The 22,279-nt window shown below is 36.2% G+C and overlaps 1 protein-coding gene across 1 annotated transcript in view; it reads right to left on the reverse strand.

Moving 5' to 3' along the window:
- Positions 1-5,794: 5,794 nt before the first annotated feature.
- Positions 5,795-22,279, reverse strand: part of PSMA8 (proteasome 20S subunit alpha 8) — a 28,670-nt gene continuing 12,185 nt past the window's right edge. The window contains exons 2-7 of the mRNA XM_057700339.1: positions 21,747-21,873; positions 17,783-17,907; positions 14,577-14,699; positions 8,205-8,324; positions 8,019-8,081; positions 5,795-5,887 (exon numbers count right to left, since the gene is read on the reverse strand). Of these exons, the coding sequence (XP_057556322.1) occupies positions 5,795-5,887; positions 8,019-8,081; positions 8,205-8,324; positions 14,577-14,699; positions 17,783-17,907; positions 21,747-21,873 (651 nt within the window). The remainder of the gene's footprint in view (positions 5,888-8,018; positions 8,082-8,204; positions 8,325-14,576; positions 14,700-17,782; positions 17,908-21,746; positions 21,874-22,279) is intronic.

Here is a 22,279-nt window from a genome sequence, read left to right on the forward strand (position 1 = left end):
AACTTGGAGAGTATTTATTTCAATCACACCCTTTTCCAAAGACCAAGTAGAAATTTACTTGGTTCCAAATGACTTTTAAAACTTACTCTGCAAACTGCAGATCTACTTCCTAAGAGAATTAGTCACGACTTCACTTCAGATGATGGTGAGACTGCCATGTCTTTCATTACTTCACTCAGTCATCTTCCTCAAGACGACCAAGAATGAGGGAAAAAGAAATTTTTAGAAAGGATTAAGTGCTAACCTTAGTAATGAAGCAGAGCTGTCTCTGGCTCTGTTAGACAAGGGAAAATTGTAATGACCATCCTTACACCATCCACTATTCGAGAAATAAAAAAGTATGACAAATAAAGAAGTATGATGGGTCAAAAGTGCAGTTGAAGACCTTTGTGTTCCCTTCTCTTCCAACCATCCTGATTTTGCTTTTTACTACACATGGATACATTCATAGACAACACATTATAGTTACGCATGCTTTTAATTTTTCTTAAATGGTGTGATTCTTGAGGGCAAGGTATGCATATTTAAACTTTTTCTGCCTTGAATTTTTTTGGATTTATAGTTGTAAGATACATAATAAAAAAATATAGATAATTGATATGTACAGTTTAGAGAATAATGAAGTGAACATGGTCACCACCCAGCTTCCTTTCCCCAGCTCCCAACAGAAGTACTCACTGTCCTGACTTTTGCAACAGCTATTCCCTTGCTTTTCCTGTTTTACCTCACTGTATCTGTTACACCGTATATTGAGCTTTGTAGGTGTTTAAGCTTAAGTATAAACAGTCCATTATGTATACTCTTTCACAATTGGCTTTAGTTTTTGCCCAATGCTTTGGAGATATATCCCTGTTGATGTAACTGTAGTGCCATCTCTTTCCCTGCTTATGGTATGCTACTGTATGAAGAAATCACAGTTTATTCAGTCATTCTGTTGATGAATATTAGGTTACTTTTTTTTTTTTTTTTTTTTTTGCTATCACAAGCAATGCCTTTGTAGGTGATTGTTTTTATGCACATATTCTAGAGTTTCTGTAGGCTCTATAGCTCAGAGTGGAATTACTGGCTGAAGGACACTTGCCTCTTTGACTTTTTAGATCCCCACTACCTTGCTGCCCAAAGCAAGTGTCCTAGTCTAAAGTCTAATAGCAGGAGATAGGAGTTCCTTGGGCTCCAAATGCTCACCAACATTTTATACAGTCCTTTTTAATTTTTGCCAACTTGATGGCTGTGAAATAGTGTCTCATCATAGTTATACTATGCATTTCCTGGATTAGTGTGGTAGAGCATCATTTAATAAGCTCCTTATAAAGAGAAAATCATTCAGGTGTCCTCTTCTGTGAACTGCCTGTTTTAAATGTCCATCCATTTTTCTATTGCGTTTTTTATTCCTTTGAACCAACAGTCCTGTATAAACTCCAGACACACACCTTTTATCAGTTATATGTTACAAATGTCTTCTCCCATTTGTGGCTGGTCTTTTCACATTCTCTATGGTATCTTTTGATGTAGAGCAGCTTACATTTTCAGGTAGTTGAATTATCAATCATTTCCTTGTGTTAGCACTTTTTGTGTCTTGTTTAGATACAAAATCTTAAAGATATTTTCCTGCATTGTCTTCTAAAAGTTTTCTCTTTCATGTTTAGGTCTTTAATTCATCTGACTTTTTTTTTTTAATGGTGTGAAGTAGAGGTCCAGTTTTCTTTCTTTCCAAATGGATAGCCAGTTGTCCTATCACCATTTATTAAAGAGCTTACTCTTTACTTACTGATATGCAATGCTAGGTTCCATAACCCAAGTATCCCAGTGAGAGTGGTTGTGTCCCTAGGCTTTTTACTGTCTCATTCTTAGTTTGCTTATTCCCTGTACCAGTACAGCTTTCTCCTGGGCAGCACCAACATCTGCTCAAATGCCTTCTCTGATTCTCAAACCTCTTTCTGTTTTTGGCCTCTGGGGACTTCCCTTACTTCTTGTGAGTTCAGTTATGCATTTAAAGGGCATATGTTTATGTTTGTTAGATTTTATCCAATGTTTCTTTGCCTGTAGTGAGAGATTTTTTTTTTAAGACTATCTAGTTAACAATAACCTAATGATAGAAAGAAAAGTTGTTTAGCTGATTCCCAAAACCAAATGTTTGTGATCATCTCACCTTGAGGATACAAGGGAGAAAAAGCACAAAGTGCTTGCATATTGCATTTTTCCATTAAAGGAAATAAAAGTGACATTTTAAATAGCAATAATGTTTTGAGTATATTTTGGCTAATACTTAACATTGAATAAAAAAATCACTTTGTATAGATCAGCAAAACCTGACCAAAACAATACTTAGATTTCCAAAGTAAAACAAAGCAACTGAGTCCAAAAAAATATGACCCTCATACTGGTTACAGTGAAGAGGAAAGTTAGAAACTTACACTCAGCTAAAAACAACTCCATGCTTGTTTTGCTTTTGTGAAATACGCTTGCTGTGTGGAGAAAAACAGGATGACCTAACAATTCAGTGTAACTTTAAGATGTTTTGCTAAAAAATGGAATGTTCTGCACCTGCTCTTGTAAGTTTCTGTTTGGAAACTTCCATGCTCTGTAAACATGTGCACTATAAAAGTAAAGCTCACCCTGAGTTCAGGGCCCAGAACTTTGGAGCCTCAGCTCATCTGGGGCTGCAGGCTTAAACCTGAGTTCTGCAACCCTCTGAGTATGGTGCTTGGTTTCTTGACAGACCAATTTCTGCAACAACAGGAGGAATAAAGCAAGTGAAATATAAAAGTTTCTGCCTCTCCTGATGTAGCCTTGTGAGGAAGATTTGGGGGAAGTGTGTCCATTTTGATGAACAGCAGTGGTGCAGAGCACTGTAAGCTTCAGCACTTTGGGCATAAACTACATAATGTGTCTCATAAGAGTTAAGAGAATTAAGTGAGTTAATGTTTGTAAAGAACTCAAAACAGTGTCTGGCATGTAGTGAGCACTGTATGAGTGCTTCTTTAATAAAAACAAGGGGTGAAATTACAACCGTATCATTTGGATGATGTGTCCCTATTCCCCCCATATAGGAAACATGGGACCCACATAGCTGAGGTATGGTTCAAAAGAGAGTAATTAACATTATATCTATTTATAGCCAAACATCCAGAGGTATAGAATGCCCTGTCCTCAGATCAGAGGTGGAAACTGGGAAAGAGGGAGGTATCACCCCCCTTTCTGTTTATTAACAAAAAATAGGTCTCACTTCCTTTTTAAAAAATCTGGTGTTATGTGCTTTATTTACTAGGGAAGATTTCAACATTAATCCAGAAACTATTAGCAACATACTCCATACTAAATCCACAGATTTAAGGGAGATATACTTTTCATTATTCATATAACTCGTAAGAATGGGCTCAATTACTTGATACTATGACCTCTTCAAGACAAGGACCATATCTCGCTCATTTCTGGCACTTAGCATGAAGCGAACGCTCAATGAAGATTAGTAGGTGAATGTACTTTCATGAGAAGGCTTCCCAGGGCCATGTGTGGTATAGCAACACATCTCTCTCTTCTTGGAGGTCCCCCCATTTTTACTTAACCAGGGTCTGAATCCATTTTCAGGACCCCTGCATGCAATATATATTCAACAATTACGCGCTGCCTTCCGCTCACCATAACGTTCAACAAGGGCCAAAGACATTAGGGAAGCCAGACAGATGGCCAGCAGGCACATGAAAAAATGCTCAACAATACTAATCGTCAGGGAAATGCAAATCAAAACCACAATGAGATACCACCTCACACCTGTTGGAATGGCTACTATCCAAATGACAACCAATAACAAATGTTGGTGAGAATGTGGAGAAAAGAGAACCCTTGTGTACTGATGGTGGGAATGTAAATTGGTGTCCCGCTATGGAAAACAGTATGGAAATTCCTCAAAAAATTAAAAGTAGAAGTATCACATGATTCAGCAATTCCACTCCCAGGTTTTTTTTTCTTTTTTTGGCTGTGCCATATGGCTTGTGGGACCTTAGTTCCCCAACCAGGGATTGAACCTGGGCCCTTGGCTGTGCAAGTGCGGAGTCCTAACCACCAGACCAGCAGGGAATTCCCCATCCCTGGGTATTTATCCTAAGAAATCAAAAACACTAATTAGAAAAGATACATGCACCCCTATGCTTATTGCAGCATTATTTACAATAGCTAAGATATGGAAGCAACCAAAGTGCCCTTCAGTAGATAAGTGGATAAAGAAAATACACACACACACACACACACACACACACATATATATAAAATGGAATATTACTCAGCCATAAAAAAGAATTAAATCCTGCCATTTGTAACATGGGTGGACCTAGAAGGTATTATGCTAAGTGAAATAACTCAGACAGAGAAAGACAAATACTGCATTTTAGTTATATATGCAATCTACAAAACAAATGAACAAAAAATAAGGAAACAGAAACAAAGTTATAAATAGAACAAACAGGTGGTTGTCACTGGGGCAGAGGGGTAGAGGGAGGAAAGAAATAGATGAGAGAGATTAAGAAGTATAAACTTTCAGTTACAAAGTAAATGCGTCATGGGTATGAAATGTACAGTGTGGGGTATATAATCAATAACTATGTAATATCTTTGTATGGTGGCATTGTAACCAGATTTATCTTGGTGATCAGTTTCAAATGTTAAAAATATCAGATCATTATGTTGTGTAGCAGGAACTAACATAATGTTGTAGGTCAATTATACTTCAAAAACAAACTGATATAAAAAGATATCAAATTTGTGGTTACGGAGGAAGGGGTTGGAGGAAGGGGCAACTGGATGAAGGCAGTCAAAAGGCACAAACTTCCAGCTATAAGATAACTAAGTACTAGGGATGTATTGTACAACATGATAAATATAATTCATGCTGCTGTATGTTATATATGAAATTTGTTAAATATGAAACTTGTTATATATGAAAGTTGTTGAGTAAATCCTGAGTTCTCCACAAGAAAAATAAATTTTTTGTTTATTTCATTTTGCATCTATATGAGATGATGTTCCCTAAACTTACTGTGATAATCACTTCATGATGTATATAAATCAGATCATTATGCTGTACTCCTTAGACTTATACAGTGCTGTATGTCAATTATATCTCAATAAAAGTGGAAGAAAAAATAAAGTATGCAAGAGGATGTGTGTAGGTTAATGCAAATACCACGCCATTTTCTATAAGGGACTTGAGAGTCTGCATATTTCATATCCATGAGGGGTCCTGGAACCAATCCCCCTTGGATACCAAGGGATGACTGTACTACAACTTATAAAATAACAAAAGTAAAATAAATATAACAAAATACTTAAAAATAAAGAAGGCTCTGACAAAATTTTGGCAATTCACCAACACAAGGATGTTTTTATCATTTATCTAGAAATGCAACTCAATATTATATTCAGTTTATTTTGGAATAGCTATCTTTATCTGACAGTCTATGCTCAAATGGCACCAAAGTATTAATTTTTAATCAAACATTTTTATTTGCATATATGAAGAAAGTAACATACTGGGCAAGTTATAAAGTATAGTATCAGGCTCATGTAAAATCTTAACTGTTTTCAACAATTACTGAAATCTCTTTTCAAAGAAAATCTTCATACTAATGTGTGTTTGTCCAGGTAATAGACTTAAAACAGTCACAAATATGGCATTCTCAGAACAATATGGAACTATGAAGAGTAATGTTGCAAATTAACTTATTTCCTTTAAAATTTCACTAAATAATTCTAAGGAGTACAACAAAATATTAAAAGTTCCCAGTGTTTATCCTAAGAATTAGGCAGTCTTCTTTGATTTTTTCTTCTCTGTTTCTTCCTTTTCCTTTTCTATTTCATTTACCTGTAATTCAATTTCTTTGGCACTAAACATCTGAAAAGAAAAAATTTTAAAAAGCAAATTTCAATTACAGCAATAAGTTCTAAATATTTATAATGTGAAGAAACCCAATTATATTTCATACATTTTTATTTTATATTTATAACTTTATGTTATAACTTCAAATATATAATGAAATATTTCACAAGGTTCAAAAGCAACATACTTGTAACAATTATGGACAAAACCAGAACTCTATGACATTTCTACTCTCACTGCGCTAAAATAGAAAGCTGGGCAAATACAATATTGCGTTACACATCCTATATATGATATAACTCTGAAAACATTTTAATGCGAGGCTTATTCTATTCATGAGCAAATAACTCATTACTGAACTCCTACCCCTACCCCATGGTGTGATTCTCGATAGGGTTTGTATATCAGCTCATGGGCTAGCTAAAGGCAGGAAAATGATGATTTACGCTGTGCTTTGTTTACAACACCTAAGTAGAAAGCAAAAGCAGTTATTTTATTTAAATCAATTTTATTTTATTTAAAAGCAAAGTTGGGAGCAACTTGCTCAAGATCATACTGTTAAACAACTGTATTTGCTGGAAATTAAACCCAGATCCATCCAAGTTCCAAAGCACAGGCTCTATTCACTACACAGCCTACTGTGAAATATCATGTGGAAGGACAGTGTAACTTTGCTGTCAGTACACATACCATCCTACCATTCATAAATATGTATATCTGTGTGTATGTGTCTATCTGAGTGTGTACATATGTATGTGATGGGGCTGGAGACATGACTGTGGATTCAGTGGTTATGTGTCCCTGTGGTGTTGGCACATCTGTCCCTGAGTCCTTGGCAGTAGGGGTGACAACTTGACCCAGTTCCTATCTCCATACTCTGTGCTCAGCACCTTGGTTATTTATGCGGAGCCATGCAGAGGCAGACCCAACCACCCTGTCCCCATTTCTCTTATTCATGGCAACTGTGCTCCTGGCCTATCCTTGCATCCCCATCCGTTGGTGTCAAAACAACGACAACAACAAAACTGTCAAAAAGCAAAAACCACTGCTCCACTCAGCACTGATTTTAGCACTGATATTTCCCCTTGAAATACGTCCTTTAAAACAAAAAAGGTATACGTAAAATAACCCTGTTTGGTGCACTTTTTATATAGTTTCCCATCCAAGCGCTTTTGTACACTCTTAGCTAAAGAAAAGCTAGTTAGCAAACAGTGCTAAGCTCTATCTAACAAACTACCAAGGACTTGGGAGCCATTAAGGAAATAGAAAGGATTGGCCTGGAAAGCACTGGAATATTTGAACAATAGTGAACCACATTTCAAATGCTCTTTAGCCAATGAGTCCTCTATCACAATATGTGGAACAATTTATCACAATATTCTGAACAATTTATTTTGTGGTCTAGCAGTTTTAACACATAATGGCTTACAAAAGGTGTACAAATAGTAATGCTAACCTTGCAATAAAGAAATATGGATAGATTATCACACTAGGTATTAAAATGCAGTTCTTATAGAAGCTCAAGGCACTCATAAGTGAAAAGTAGAGAAAATAGATAAAAAACAGTGGGCAATCAAGAAAGGGTTTTGTTTGTTTGTTTATTTGTTTGTTTTGACATAATGAAGGGTAACATTATGTTAGAAGCCTAGAGGGCCAACAATTATATAAATGGCAGCTGAATGACACTGGCTGGAAGCTAATCTTGATTTCAGAAGATCTAAAAAGACAGGAAGAGTAACGGTTCGCTATGTGGTGCCAGGAATGCATCTCCATAGGGAATATGCTGCACTGACCCTCTACAGGACTGACTCAGCAGGGGTTCCTACTTATAAGAACATATACTAAATGGGGTAGGCCTATAAATAGATCTCAGCACCTCTAGGTCTTCACAGAGGCTGGGGATAGATAACTGCTTGTGTAGTAAGCATATACAAATTAGTGACTGAGCCTACAGAAACAAAACAGAAGTCATTGTAGTGTCAATGGATGCTAATGGATGTTTCAGGCTTTTTTTTTTTTTTCTTCTTCTTTTTTTGGATAAGTGTTTCAGGCTTATTATGAAGATTCACAGGTGCCAAGCACATATTTGATTTTGTCAAAATACCTTATACTACAGACATTTTTTCCTCTTTGGTTAATGACTTACCTTCAAAGGTTGGTTTCTTCTTATTATAGCAAGTTCAATGTTTTTTCCACCAGACTGGACAACCTAATGTAAAACAAGTGCAATTTTAGAATTACTTAAGGAAAGTAATAAGCAACTGGGTTTTAACAAGCAACTGAATGAGGAAAAAAACATGCTTTTCTGTATATGCTTTATTGGATCACTTACTTCCAGCAAAGCTCTTATTGCCAATTTGATAGCTTCACTGTCGTCTGCTATAGCATCTTCTGTGTAATTCTTTTCTAGAAATTCTCGGACAGTTTTAGCACTTCGACCTATTGCATTTGCCTTGGAAATAGAAGATAATTATTAATATCACTGCAATGTAAATGAACTTATGGTTACTAGGTGAAGTTTAGAGTTTACTCCAATATTTCTTAGCATAATTATTAAATGAAAATTGTAGGTTCGAAGATTTAGCAAACATTTCAACAGCTCATTTGATTACTATATGAATAATCTGTGACAATGGCATGATTTATGTTCAAATATTCCAATGCTTTCCAGGCCAATCCTTTCTATTTCCTTAATGGCTCCCAAGTCCTTGGTAGTCAGAAAAGATTGAAAGAGTTGAAACTCGAAAAGATGTGAAGAGGAAAGGAGATAAAACAGCAATATGATGCAAAAAGAAGAAAAAAAAGGACATCAACGTGAAGAAGAAAGTTTTTTCTGTAAATAGGACTGCATCATTTGCTTAGAACTCAGAATAAAGTATACTAATTACTATCTCCTTTGACTATAGGCAAGAACGGCTGCTTCTGTTTCATTCCCCATTTTTCTTTGTTCTTTAGAAATTTTCATCAGATGAAGGGAAGAGGCAAATGCATTTCCTTGGCTGCATGGCTACAGGTGTCTATGGCATGTTCTCTCCATTCAGTCTAAATATCCAGTACTAGTGGTAATAACGATGCGGATAACAGTAATTTATATTAACAGAGTGCCTAACCTGCCAGGCACTATGTTAAGCATTTTACATGGATTATCTCATCTTCACCATCACAAAAATAATTAAATAGGTACCATTACTAACTCTAATTCACGGAGGGAGAAATGAAGGGCTGAAAAAGTTAAAAGAGCCTTCTCAGCCTTAGCACTGTTGACATTTTGGGCTGGATAATTCTGCTGTTGTGGGGGGTTGTCCTGTGCACTGTAGGATTTTTAGCAGCCTCTATTCAGTAGATGCCAGTAGCACCCCCTACCTCAGTTGTGACAACCAAATGTGTCTCTAGATATTGCCAAATGTCTCTTAGGTGGGTCAAAATCACCCGTTTGTGAACCACTGGCTTAAGTAATCTTGCCGAAGATCACATGGGGATAAGTAGAAGATCTGAGGTTTGAAACCAAGCAGACTGAATCAACAATCCAAGCTTTGAACTCTATACGCCATGCTGCCACATGCCCCAGTGCTGTGATGTCTCTAGAGAGTGAAAAGAACCAGCAGAAAGGCCCATCCTTTCACTGAAGGATTCTGGCGAAACGGGGAATGTCTCAGTTCAACTAGTAGGTATTATGATTATCAGAAAGAAATCTCAAAGGAGATTTTTAGGAAGTGAGTATGAAAACACACCTTTTGTACTATATGAGTATGTAGTTCTGCTACTTCACAGAACTTTTTCGATACCTTTATATTTCAGAAGATTAAAACAAACAGCTGTGAAATTTTAAATCAGATGTTCTGGCCTTGAAATTTCATTAAGATCAAAGGTAAAGCCTTCAGCCTGGTATGACTTTGAAGTTTATTAGCTTCTAGTTTGTTCTGGGTAACTAACTGGTTGCTGCCCAGAGACGAAGTACATAAGGTCGTGGTTTACCCAAAAATCTCACTGAGCCTTTAACAGTCACCTTGTAAATTCCTGGTGACTTTCCTGTCCACTTCTTCCAATTGCTGTTGTCAAAATTCTTTACCTCAGCCTATGTGACTGTTTCCTAAAGTCTGGCTGCTTCTTGCCACACTCATACCCCCACCCTCCCTCCAATCCCAGCACCCACTCCAGCTCATTTCAACAGACTGATGGTTCTACAATGCTTTTTCTCTAGATTGACGATGATTCTCTGTGGCAAAGAATATTAGCTGCCAACCCCAATATCCATTCTTCCTTTGTGACAGAACTCTAGGCAGTGTGCCTGCTGAAAAACGTCGTGTCCTACCCTCTGTTGCCAAAAGGAATATACAAGTAGAAGTAACTGGGTGAAACGTCTAGGAATTTTTCTGCTGCCTGTAATGCAGACATGTTGGCTGGAGGTCTAGTAACTACCTTAAGAGAATGAGAAAAAAACTAAGATAATAAAAGAGACAAACACCAGCAACTGCCGTCTTCAACCTGCTCATTATGTGCGAAAAATAAATCCTTATGTGTTAAGAATCATCACATCTCTGTTCTCAGGAGCCAAGAACAATAACTCACGAATACACCTCTGAGTGGATCCTGTGACGCACTGCCCCACCACCCTTCAGAAATGAGAGCCTTATTCTTACAGCTGCTGGAAGTGCCAATGGCACACAGCCCTCAGCTCTTCTTTCTTTGAGAGGTACCTTTGTTAACAAGAGCTCTCTTACCTCAGGTCTTGTACTATCCAAGATTGGCCCAAATCCAATGACTGATGGATGAAGAGCTAATAATGTACAGTCCCCTCACCCCAGCTTGGAACAACTTTGAAGAGCTACCCCAAATCCAGGGCTTCCCACGGGGTTAATGAGGCCTCTACTGCACTGCAGTCCAACTTCTCCCTCGGCCTAATCTTGTTCCCTTCCCTTCGACAAATGCTGACCCCTGAAGCACCTCCTATTACACTTCCTAAAAATAATGGTTAAGTGGCCTTTAAAGTATTTTCCAAAGAATACCAGAGGGGAGAGAGGATCTATGATGAAAGGGTTCCAAATTCAAGTAATCTTGGGGACTACTACTTTAACTGCTTCTGGAATATTTACAATACCTTTCAGAAGACACAGAATATAACAAAATTTATTAAATTTCTTTAGGAAAATATCTCCCAAAATTAGAGAGCTTTAAAGAGTTTGTTTACCTTATACCTATTAACATCAAAAGAAATACACTTTGGGACTTCCTAGGTGGCACAGTGGGTAGGAGTCCACCTGCCAATGCAGGGGACACGGGTTTGATCCCTGCCCCAGGAGGATACCACGTGCCGCAGAGCAGCTGAGGCCGTGCGCCACAACTGTTGAGCCTGCACTCTAGGGCCCGTGAGCCACAACTACTGAGCCCATGTGCTAAAACTGCTGAGGCCCACGCACCTAGAGCCTGTGCTCTGCGACAGGAGAGGCCACCGCAATGAGAAGCCCGTGCACCACAATGAAGAGTGGCTGCCACTTGCTGCAACTGGAGAGAGCCCGTGTGCAGCAACAAAGACCCAACACAGCCAATAAAATAAATAAATAAATAAATAAGAAATACACTTTGGGAAACACTGCTCTGAAGTATACAACATACTAACTTTGTTCCTGTTTTAAATTTATTACTGACAATGGCAAAACATGGCCTTATAAGTACATTACCATCACTCCATCCAAACTGTTCTTGCTGAGGGCACCAATGACTTACATGTTGACAAATTCAATCATTTCATAGTCTTCTCACTTGACCCATCAGTGGCACTGACCCAACTGATCAACTCTTCTTGGAATACTGTTTTCACTTGGGATCCAGGATTTTGTTCTCTGGGTTCTCCTTCTTTACAGACTAGGCTGCGTCTATCCCCACCTTTCCCTGGCCAATGCCCCTGATCTAAATCTGGTCTTGCCTGAATTATTATTAAGAGTCCTAAGTTGTTTGCCTGCTTCTAACCTACAATCTATTCTCTCTCTCTCCTTTTTTTTTAAAAGGGCCAGAGAGTAAATATTTTATTTTATTTTTATTTCTTTTTCCAATCTTTACTGTAGTATAATAGCTTTACACTGTTGTGCCTGTTTCTGCTGTACAACAAAAAGAATCAGCTGTATTTATACATATATCCCCATATCTCCTCCCTCCTGAGCCTCCCTTCCAATCCTCCCTCCCACCCTCCCTATCCTAGCCCTCTAGGTCATCAGCAATCATCAAGTTGATCTGCCAGTGTTAGGCAGTTGCTTCCCACTAGCTGTATATTTTACATTTGGTAAGTATATAAATGTCAATACTACTCTTTCACTTTGTTCCAGCTTCTCAACAGAGATACTTTAAAAATATAAATCAGATCATGTTACTCTAATATGCAAAAATCTCTATTTCATGTCCTCTATCTGCACTTTATAAGACTACAACCTAGCATTGCAAAGTGTTGTTATCACACAGTATCACAGCTGTGTTCTCAATAGTCCACTGTACCATCTTATCAGGCTACCTGGTATATGTCAGAGTGAAAAAACAAAAACATAGGAAAAAAAAAGAAAAACTTGATCTTATGTTTAAAGTGCCATAATGCCCCCCTCCCCCCCAATAAAAACAAAAGCAGAAGATTTTATTCCCCCTTTAAAGACTGGATATCAAGATTTATATAACAGGTATAGAGAATCATTTGGTCTAAGGAAAGCAGCATGAAGTAGTGGACAGAACACTGGACTGACAAGCAGAAGGCCCTGAGTTCTAATTCCAGTTTTGCTATTAATAGTGGTGTAAACTTAAAAAAAAAAAAAAATTACTTAACTCAGGAGTCTTACTCACCAAATACATACAATAAAAAGGTTCCCAAGATTTTTTTATAGATGATTTTTTAACCTGCATAATGCTTCCTTCAACCAAAATCTTACAAGAAAGTGCAATACGTAAAATCAGTAAAATGATGATACTGGGGTGTACGTGTGTACGCACACACGCTGTTCACACCCTCCCTACCTCCACCACATGGCCTTACACCACCACAGCAAAGCAGTTTCACACCTAAGTGATAAATGAAACCCCTAACAATTAAAAAATTTCCATAATTTTCCTAATTGACTTTGAAATAAAATAAAAATGCTTCTCTGTATAACCCCCAGGAAGCAACCAAAGTAAAATGAAAAATTATGTAAACTTGGAAACTGTTATGATATTGAAATTAAAGGTCAGGATGTAATGATAAATGTAAACAGAAGATGGCAGACTTAAAAATATTTAAAGAAAGACTGAGTGTAATAACTTGTTTTGGTTAGGGCATGGATTTGGGAGGCGCAAGAAATCTGGTACCTGTAAAAGATTGCTAACTGGTAGAAAAAAAGTCTAGTATTTGCATCAGGTAAATTCATAGTTTCTGGTTATCAATTAGATTGTCCAGATAGCTTTTTAAGATGAGCAGTTAATAATACAAGTATTCAGATCTTCGTGGCAAGAATATAACCCACTGTTTTACTGGCCTGGCTAACTGGTATATAAAACAGCAGCTTATGAATATGGTCAGCTCAAATCAAATCCTTAAGTTAACATAGGCTTATTTCCCATGACTTTATCTGCCCCTTAATAATAGTAAAATAAACTCTATAAAGTTATTTAAAGCCTGAGTAAACTTTTAATAAAGTCAAAAGCACTTAGATTAGATTCTGTAGTATATAGTCTTATTCTTATATATGAGCATATACAAAAATTCACTTGGGGAAGCTGTCACTAGTTTCCCTAAGCCCTAGACTTTTGTATTAGATTTGAATTTACCATTAAACAAAGTTAGCAGCTGGGTACTAAAACAAGAGTAACAACTCATGTGGAAAACAAACTATGTTCCAGGAATTACATGGATACAATTGCAATGTACTAACACATAAGTATAGGTTCATAGTTTGGGGTGCTTTGACTTTCCTAGAATAGAGGATGCATTAAAGATTTCAGTATGAGATTTAAAAGCTCATTTAATTCTTTATTAAAAACAGAAAGACTGGGGCTTCTCTGGTGGCGCAGTGTTAAGAATATGCCTGCAATGCAGGGGAAACGGGTTCTATCCCTGGTCCGGGAAGATCCCACATGCGGTGGAACAACTAAGCTGTGTTCCACAACTAATGAGCCTGCGCTCTAAAACCTGCAAGCCACAGCTACCAAGCCCGCGTGCTGCAATTACTGAAGCCCGCGTGCCTAGAGCCTGTGCTCTGCAACGAGAGGCCAGCGCAGTGAGAAGCCTACGCACTGCAATGAAGAGTAGCCCCTGCTTGCTGCAACTAGAGAAAGCCCACACAGCAACAAAGCCCCAGTGCAACCTAAAAATAAATTCAAAACAAAACCAAAACAAAACAAAAACAAAAAGACTACTTCTACTCAAAGCAAGCATCCATATGAGACAATACTAATTTGGAAGAATGAATGATGAATAGAAACTGAGTATTTATCTTACTCTGCCTCTTACATACATTTTGCTTTGTCACATTTTTCAAAAGTAAGGAAAGGATCCTGTGATTAATAAACCAAAGTGTTTATCCATCAAAAACCATCATAGTTTCTGAGTAGCTAAAGTTACATAAAGTTTATACTACCATCAATATTTTAGTACAACATAATTTGTCATCATGTCCCTGAAAGTGATAAAGCACTTAAAGTTAGTACACTTACTCAAGTTCTAAAATACATTAACAAACTCATGACTCACCTTCCAAGCATGATAAGTACCAGAGGGATCAGTCTGATATAATCTTGGGATACCATCATCATCAAAGCCTACAATTAAGGCAGAAATACCAAAAGGTCTTCGTCCATTGCTCTGAGTATATTTCTGAAAAATAAAATGTTTTCATGACTACTTTCTGTATGAGGCGAAAGAAAGGACAACACTATTATGTACCAAATAACAAATTATAATAGTAAATAAAGTATTAACTGATAAAATAATCTTTATTAATTACTATTCTGTATAACTTCAAGATCCTCTTCCTGACCTTTTCTATACTAACCTCGAACCATGATGAAAATTTTAAGAAATTAATATACACAGTCTGTAAAATAAAATCATAAGTTTCTTATGTATGGTCTTAAATTTGTTTTCTTGTTGCCTTATGTAAGTTTGGTTACATAACTAGACTATAATCTTTTTCCTATTGCAGAGAAGTGTGCATGTCATACCATTTTGGTTCCCAATAAAGCTGATTTCAATGAGCTGTGCTTGGGAAGCATGTCCTTGGTTTACTTTGAGGGACACTTTAATTGTTACTATTATCAAGTATTCTTACTTGATACTATTACTATGAAGTACATTCTGCTTACTATACCAAGTTATCATTACATAAAAACCCAACTAAGACATTTCTTTCAGTCCCAAGACAAGGAAACCTTTGTTTTTCTTGAAGAAAGTATGTTTTTTCCCTCACTGACAATGGGGCACTAGAAACCAACCGTATTTCTTTTTACTTTAGTGCCAGGAACTTCCTGAATTTGTGCTCTAGGGAGTGGAATTCACACTAATCCTGAGACTGGCATCCACAGAAGTTGTGCAGAGAGGCAGCCCTCGCAGAAAATTCAGGACTACACTTGTAGGCAACTGTAGGAATTTCATGTAACTCTGTGCGTTGAGTTAGCTTTATAGTAGCTTTCTTCTTGGACATGTCTACATAATATATCTATGTTTTTAACTTTAATTTTATTATACCTATATTTATAAGCCACTTTAAATTTTGTGGTTTTTTTTTTGTTTGTTTTTTTACTGTGCCGTGCAGCTTGTGGGATCTTAGTTCCCCTGCCAGGGATCAAACCCGGGCCCTCTGCAGCAGAAGCAAGGAGTCTTAGTCACTGGACCTCCAGGGAAGTTCTAATCAACCACCTTTTTTTTTTTAATAAATGTATTTATTTATTTATTTATTTATTTTTTATTTATTTATTTATTTCATTGGCTGTGTTGGGTCTTCGTTGCTGCACATGGGCTTTCTCTAGTTGCGGCGAGTGGGAGCCACTCTTCATTGTGGTGCGCAGGCTTCTCATTGTGGTGGCCTCTCTTGTTGCAGAGCGCAGGCTCTAGGCACGTGGGCTTCAGTAGTTGTGGTACATGGGCTCAGTAGTTGTGGCTCACGGGCTCTAGAGCGCAGGCTCAATAGCTGTGGCGCATGGGCTAAGTTGCTCCGCGGCATGTGGTATCTTCCTGAGGCAGGGATTGAACCCATGTCCCCTGCATTGGCAGGCGGATTCTTACCCACTGTGCCACCTAGGAAGTCCTAATCAACCACTTTTTAATGAAAAAGTAATAGATGCACAAGGTTAAAATAATTTAAAAGAACAAAAGGTGTACATGAGGATACCTCTTTTGTCCCAGAGCCTCAGGCTCATCCTCAGTAGCAACCCCACTGTTACAGATTCACAATGTACATTTCTATAAATGTTCCATGCACAATAGCTTTTCTATTTCCAAAAGAAAACCTAAAAACCACAACTGGGAACCTTGCAAACACAATGTTCTGCACTTTGTTTTTTGGTGAGTACCTTTTAACTACTAGGAAAATTCAAAGAGAAAAAAAAGAAGAAGAAAGAAAAGAAAAATAGAACAACATAAAAACGCACTTTCTTGAAACATAAATTAAATTTAAAAAAGGACAATTTCTTATAAATATGTAATCTAAAATTTTAATATCTAGAATATACAAAATGTATAAAAAATCTCTACATAGACAAATGCTTAAATCCATGCCAAGAAGTATTCTAAATGCTTTACGTGTACTAAATCATTTAATCCATACCGCAACTCAACAAACATTATCATAACATTCATTTTATAAATAAGAAAATTGAAGCAAAACAGGCTACATAGTTTGCCCAAGGCATTAACTAGGAAGCAGCAAAGCCAGGATTCAAACCCAAAATTCTTGCTCCTTAACTACTAGTGTGTTTGTCAAAAGGAAAAATAGTTCACACTAGGAGAAATGAAAATAGCAAACCAACATGTGGAAAAAAATTGACCTCGCTAGTAATTATAAAATACAAATTAAAACAACTATTACAGTACTATGTTATACTTATTTGCAAAATAAAAGAAAAATGAAAAACCTAGTGTTGATGATTCTTCAGGGATATATTTATGCACTGCTAGTTGTACAATAAAAATTCATTCAATCTTTTTAGAAAGCAATTTAGCTACATATAACGAGTCTTAAAACTAATTACAATCTTTAATCTAGTAATCCCATACTGAAAATTAATTTAACATATAATTCAAAAAAGAAAAAGAAAAGCTGTGACAAAGATAATGTTATTAAAGTAGCAGATTGAGAGAGAGAGAGAAAGAGGCAGTGAGAGAGACAGAAGGAGAAAAGGTAAGAAACTGGAAACAACGTAAAAAATTACCTAATATCAACTAGAAACAGTACTATATAGTTAGTAAGCATAGTAAGTATAAGGACTACATTGCCATATATAAAGAAAAAAGAAAATGGTTATAAGTGAAACAATACTTGTATGCATCATGTACTAAATGTCAAATCATGTACCTACACACGGATTCAGAAAGTCACATCTAAACCTGATCTGTTGTGTTTAGCTTTGTAGGTGAAAGAATCATAGGTATTTCTTTCGAAAACTTTTAAAAATGTCTTACTGCCACATCTCTGACCTGTAGAAATCTCCTTAAAAGGTTACTCATTGTTTTTTAAAAATTTAATATAGTTCCCCGAATTTATACTGAATGAGATTTCTAGCGATCAAATCAATCCACTCCACTAGAATAAGAATGTAAGTGTGAAGTTAAGTGTGAGAAATAATAAGGAATTTAGTACATTTTAATGGACTGAATGCTTGGAGTGACTGTAGTATTCCCATGATAGGACCCATAATGGTGGAAAAGAAGAAAACGTGAAATCTGTTGGAATACTGGCTTACCTGCTTTAGGGTTGCTATGAAGCGCGTTATATACTCCACAGTGACGGGGTCCTCAACTGTAAGCTTATGACTCTGGCACTCCACGCGAGCTCTGTTTATTACCACTCTTGCATCAGCAGTCAGTCCTATAAAAGGAGTCAATACATTACAAAAATGACGTTTTTTCGTTGTCAAAAGAGTTTTGGCCACCATGATATTTTTCTTGTAACATCCTTTGCTTTCTCCAATATACGTCCATAATAAAGAATTTATAAAATAGAGTATCACTCATCCTAAATTGATGTTTCCTTTATTTGATCCATTCTTATTTACTTTTTAAAGAAAATTCTTTTAAAGAATAATGTTTACACACTAATATTAAGTAACCTATCTCCCAAAAATCAAAATGGTTTAATTCACAGTAGCTGGTTTGATTATTAGTTTTCATTAAATTAAAAAAAAATCTCTGTAGTCTTTTTTTTTAACTTTTCTGAGAAGATATCAGTGGCAGATTGTTCAAAGGCTGATGGTCTATCCTGATTCCAGAACCAAGATACTTATTACTTAAACCATGAAGTAAGCTGGATTTCTTATGAAAACAATGAGTATTACTTCATTATCAAACACCGAATTCAATCTGCATTCAGTATAACCATGACATGTCACTTCCCAGCTTTTTGTCTAAGATTAGGGGTTTGAAAATCAAGAATGTTAAAACAGAAAAAGAAGGGAACTCCCTGATGGTCCAGTGGTTAGGACTCTATGCTTCTACTGCCGAGGGCTTGGGTTTGATCCCTGATCCGGGAACTAGGATCCCACAATCCATGTGGCAAAAAAAAGAAGGGAAGAAAGGAAGGAAGGAAGAAAGAAAAACTTCATCTTGCTTTTGTCTTACTGAAACATCATGTGATGAATTCTCAACACTTCTGCTAAGGAGATAGAAGGTGTTTCTATCAAAAGAAAAACAGACTGACCAAAAACTTAAATGGATTCCAATGATTACAAACATTTCTATTAAAGACTTTTTTTGGCATTTGACCTTTCCATCACCATTTTCTTTCTCCACTCTCTTAATATCATATTGCCTAAAAAAATCATTCACAAAATCTCTGAAACAGCCATTTCCCACGTAATCATCAGTCTTTTGCAGTCACAAACTCTTGCTTCCCTCCTATGCTATTTCAAAATGTGTTTCTACAAACCTGGAAGAATTGTCAGCTCCTGAAGACAGTTTACAGTAACCAACAATGAAGAAGCTGGGGGAATACGCCACTGATAAGAATGACTCTAACACTCATGAGTAGGGTGCAAATTATAATCAGATACTCAGTTATAGAGGAGAAACTGATTCTCTTCTCTTTGCAAAGGTTATCTGAGAGAAAGAAGTGGGAACAGGTTGACTTAGCCTACCCTATAAACTAAAAGCTTCACTCAATTTAAAAATATGATCAGAAAGGAGATTTTGAAGTATAGTACTTCCCCTTTACATTGTAAATATGATCCAAAACTACAGAAAAACAGAAGTGTTATATTTAGAAAATAGTAATATAACTGTTTCAAGGAAAAAAAAAGTCATAAATTTGTCAAACCATATGAGTAACATAATTGTGTGTTATGTGTCTGTTTTTAACATAAGAAGTAGCAATTATACAAATCAATACTAAATGGCTAGGAAAAAGAAAACTATTTAAAGATACACAAAAAATTGCAATTTCACTTTACTTATAAATAAACAATCTACAGAAGAAATGAGTTGTTAGTCTATTGCTTTTTTTATTTTTATTTTTTTAGTCTATTGCTTTTAAATTTATACAACTTTAATTTGAAAATACTATCATAATGTTGACCTTTTCAAAGAACCAAATCTTGAGTTCACTGCTTTTTCTGTATTGTTTTTCTATTCTCTATTTTACATATCTTTGCTCTAATCTTTATTATTCCCTTCCTTCTGCTGGCTTTGGGTTTAGTTTGTTCTTCTTTTACTAGTCCCTAATGTAAAGTTAGGTTGTTAAATTGAAATCTTTCTTTTTTTTTAATGTAAGCATTTATAACTATAAATTTTCCTCTTAGCATTCATTTCACTGCATCCCATAAGTTTTGTATGTTGTGTTTGCATTTTCATTTGTCTCAAGATATTTGCTAATTTCTCTTGTGATTTCTTCTTTGATTTATAGGGGTTTTTTTTAGGAGTACTATTTAATTTCCACATATTGTGGATTTTTTCAGTTTTTATCTTGCTCTTGATTTCTAGTTTTATTTAATTTTGGTCAGAAAAAATACTTTGTATGATTTCAACCTTTTAAAAGTTATTAAGACTTGTTCTGTGGCAAGATGATTCCTTTTTTTTTTTTTAATTTTATTTATTATTTTTTTGGGGGTACACCAAGTTCAATCAACTGTTTTTATACACATATCCCCGTATTCCCTCCCTCCCTCGAGTCCCCCCCACCCTCCCCGCCCCAGTCCTCTAAGGCATCTTCCATCCTCGAGTTGGACTCCCTTTGTTATACAACAACTTCCCACTATCTATTTTACAGTTGGTAGTATATATATGTCTGTGCTACTCTCTCGCTTCGTCTCAGCTTCCCCTTCACCCCCTGCCCCCTCCCAAACCTCGAGTTCTCCAGTCCATTCTCTGTATCTGCGTCCTTGTTCTTGTCACTGAGTTCATCAGTACCATTTTTAGACAGTAAGATAAAGGCTAATTTTTGCTCAATAAAGTTTTTAAACTTCAATATAAAACTCTGGTTTCACAATTAGAAAATGAGCAAAAAGGAAAAAAAGACAAGAAACATGTCTTGTTTGCTATACAGTGGCAAATAAACACATAAAAATATGTTCAACATCATTAGCTATGAGGCAAATGCAAGTTAAAGCCAACAACGAGATTTCACGACACACCTATACAAATGTCTAAAATAAAAAACAGTAACAACACCAAATGCTAATGTGGATGCAGAGAAAATGAATCATTCATACATTGTTAGCAAGAATGTAAAATAGTACAGCCTCTCTGGAAAACAATTTGGCAGTCTTTTATTAAACTAGATACGCATTATCATATGATCCAGCAATCATACTCAAGCATTTAGTTATCCCAGAAAAATGAAAACATACATTCATGCAAAAACCTATGCACGAATGTTCACACCAGCTTTATTTGTAATAAGCAAAAACTGGAAATAATCCAAATGTTCTTTAATTGGTGAGTTGCTAGCAAAGTGTGGTATATCCCATACCATGGAATACTATTCAGCAATAAAAAGCAATGGACTAATGACATGCAAGAACTTGGATGAACTGCAAGGGAATTATGCTGAACAAGAAAAGCCAATATGAAAACGTTATATACCACATGATTCTATTCATGCAACATTCTCACGCAAAATTCTAGAGATGGATAATAGATTAGTAGTTGCCAGATGTCACAGACAAGGAGGAGGAAAAGCATGATGTAGCCCTGTGGTGACTGAAGAGTTGTGTATCTTGGTTTTGGTGATGAATGTATACATAATAAGTCTACTAAACCTAAACACACACACACACACATGCATACAAATGAATGCATGTAGAACTGGTGAAATCAGAATTAGCTCCGTGACTTATTCCAAAGTCAATTTACTAGTTTTTACAGATGTTGCCATTGGAGGAAACTGGGTAAAGGGGACTTCCCTGTGTTTTTTTTGTAACTTCCAAGTTTAATTATTTCAAAGTAAAAAGTTTAAAAAGAAAACAGCTACCTAAAATTATACTTAAGGTAATATATATCTTTTAACATTTATGTTTTATTAAAGCTTATTATCAGAAATCTTGGTTTACAGAGTTGTGATTTCCCAAAAAATAAAAGGCATACTGTTTATATTTAATAAGAAATGGAGCCTAGCTCCACATGTTGTATAAATATTGCGTAACAGCTATAGCAGGGCCAATTGTGTTACCCTACTACACCAAGATACTCCATCATTACTGTAAGGTCCCTAAGTACCTGCAAAAGCCATGCAGACATGGTCATCAAGGGCACAAATTTTCCTCACAGTTCTTTCATCTTGAAGCTTGGCAACAGATTTTTTTTCAACCCCAAGCACAACTATATCAGTACCTCGAATTCCAACCTGTTGAGTCATTAAAAAAAAAAAACATAATAAGTTGTCATTTTAACACTAAAATCAAATTATTCTAACATATGATTTATAGAAAAAGGCTTTTCCTCAAACCTTCAATAAAAATGAGAAAAGTAGACTTCTAAGAAAATAGAAAATAGGTATAGGCTTACTGAAAGTTCATTTCCCAAACTCAATGCAAAGAAGACAGGTATAAACTAGAAGAATATACCACCAATGCTGAAACTGTGTGAGTGTCCTAATCTCATACAATACACCCAAAGAAGTACTATATCAATATAGAACAATTTTAACCCAAATGAAAGGAGATGTTGGGAATACATGTGAATTCCTTACAGAGTGGGCAGTACCAGTGCTGGTGGTAGCAGAAGTAGTATAGAATGTCAGGTAGAAAAAA

The sequence above is a fragment of the Hippopotamus amphibius genome, chromosome 11, assembly GCF_030028045.1.
Source record: "Hippopotamus amphibius kiboko isolate mHipAmp2 chromosome 11, mHipAmp2.hap2, whole genome shotgun sequence".
NCBI lineage: Eukaryota > Metazoa > Chordata > Mammalia > Artiodactyla > Hippopotamidae > Hippopotamus > Hippopotamus amphibius.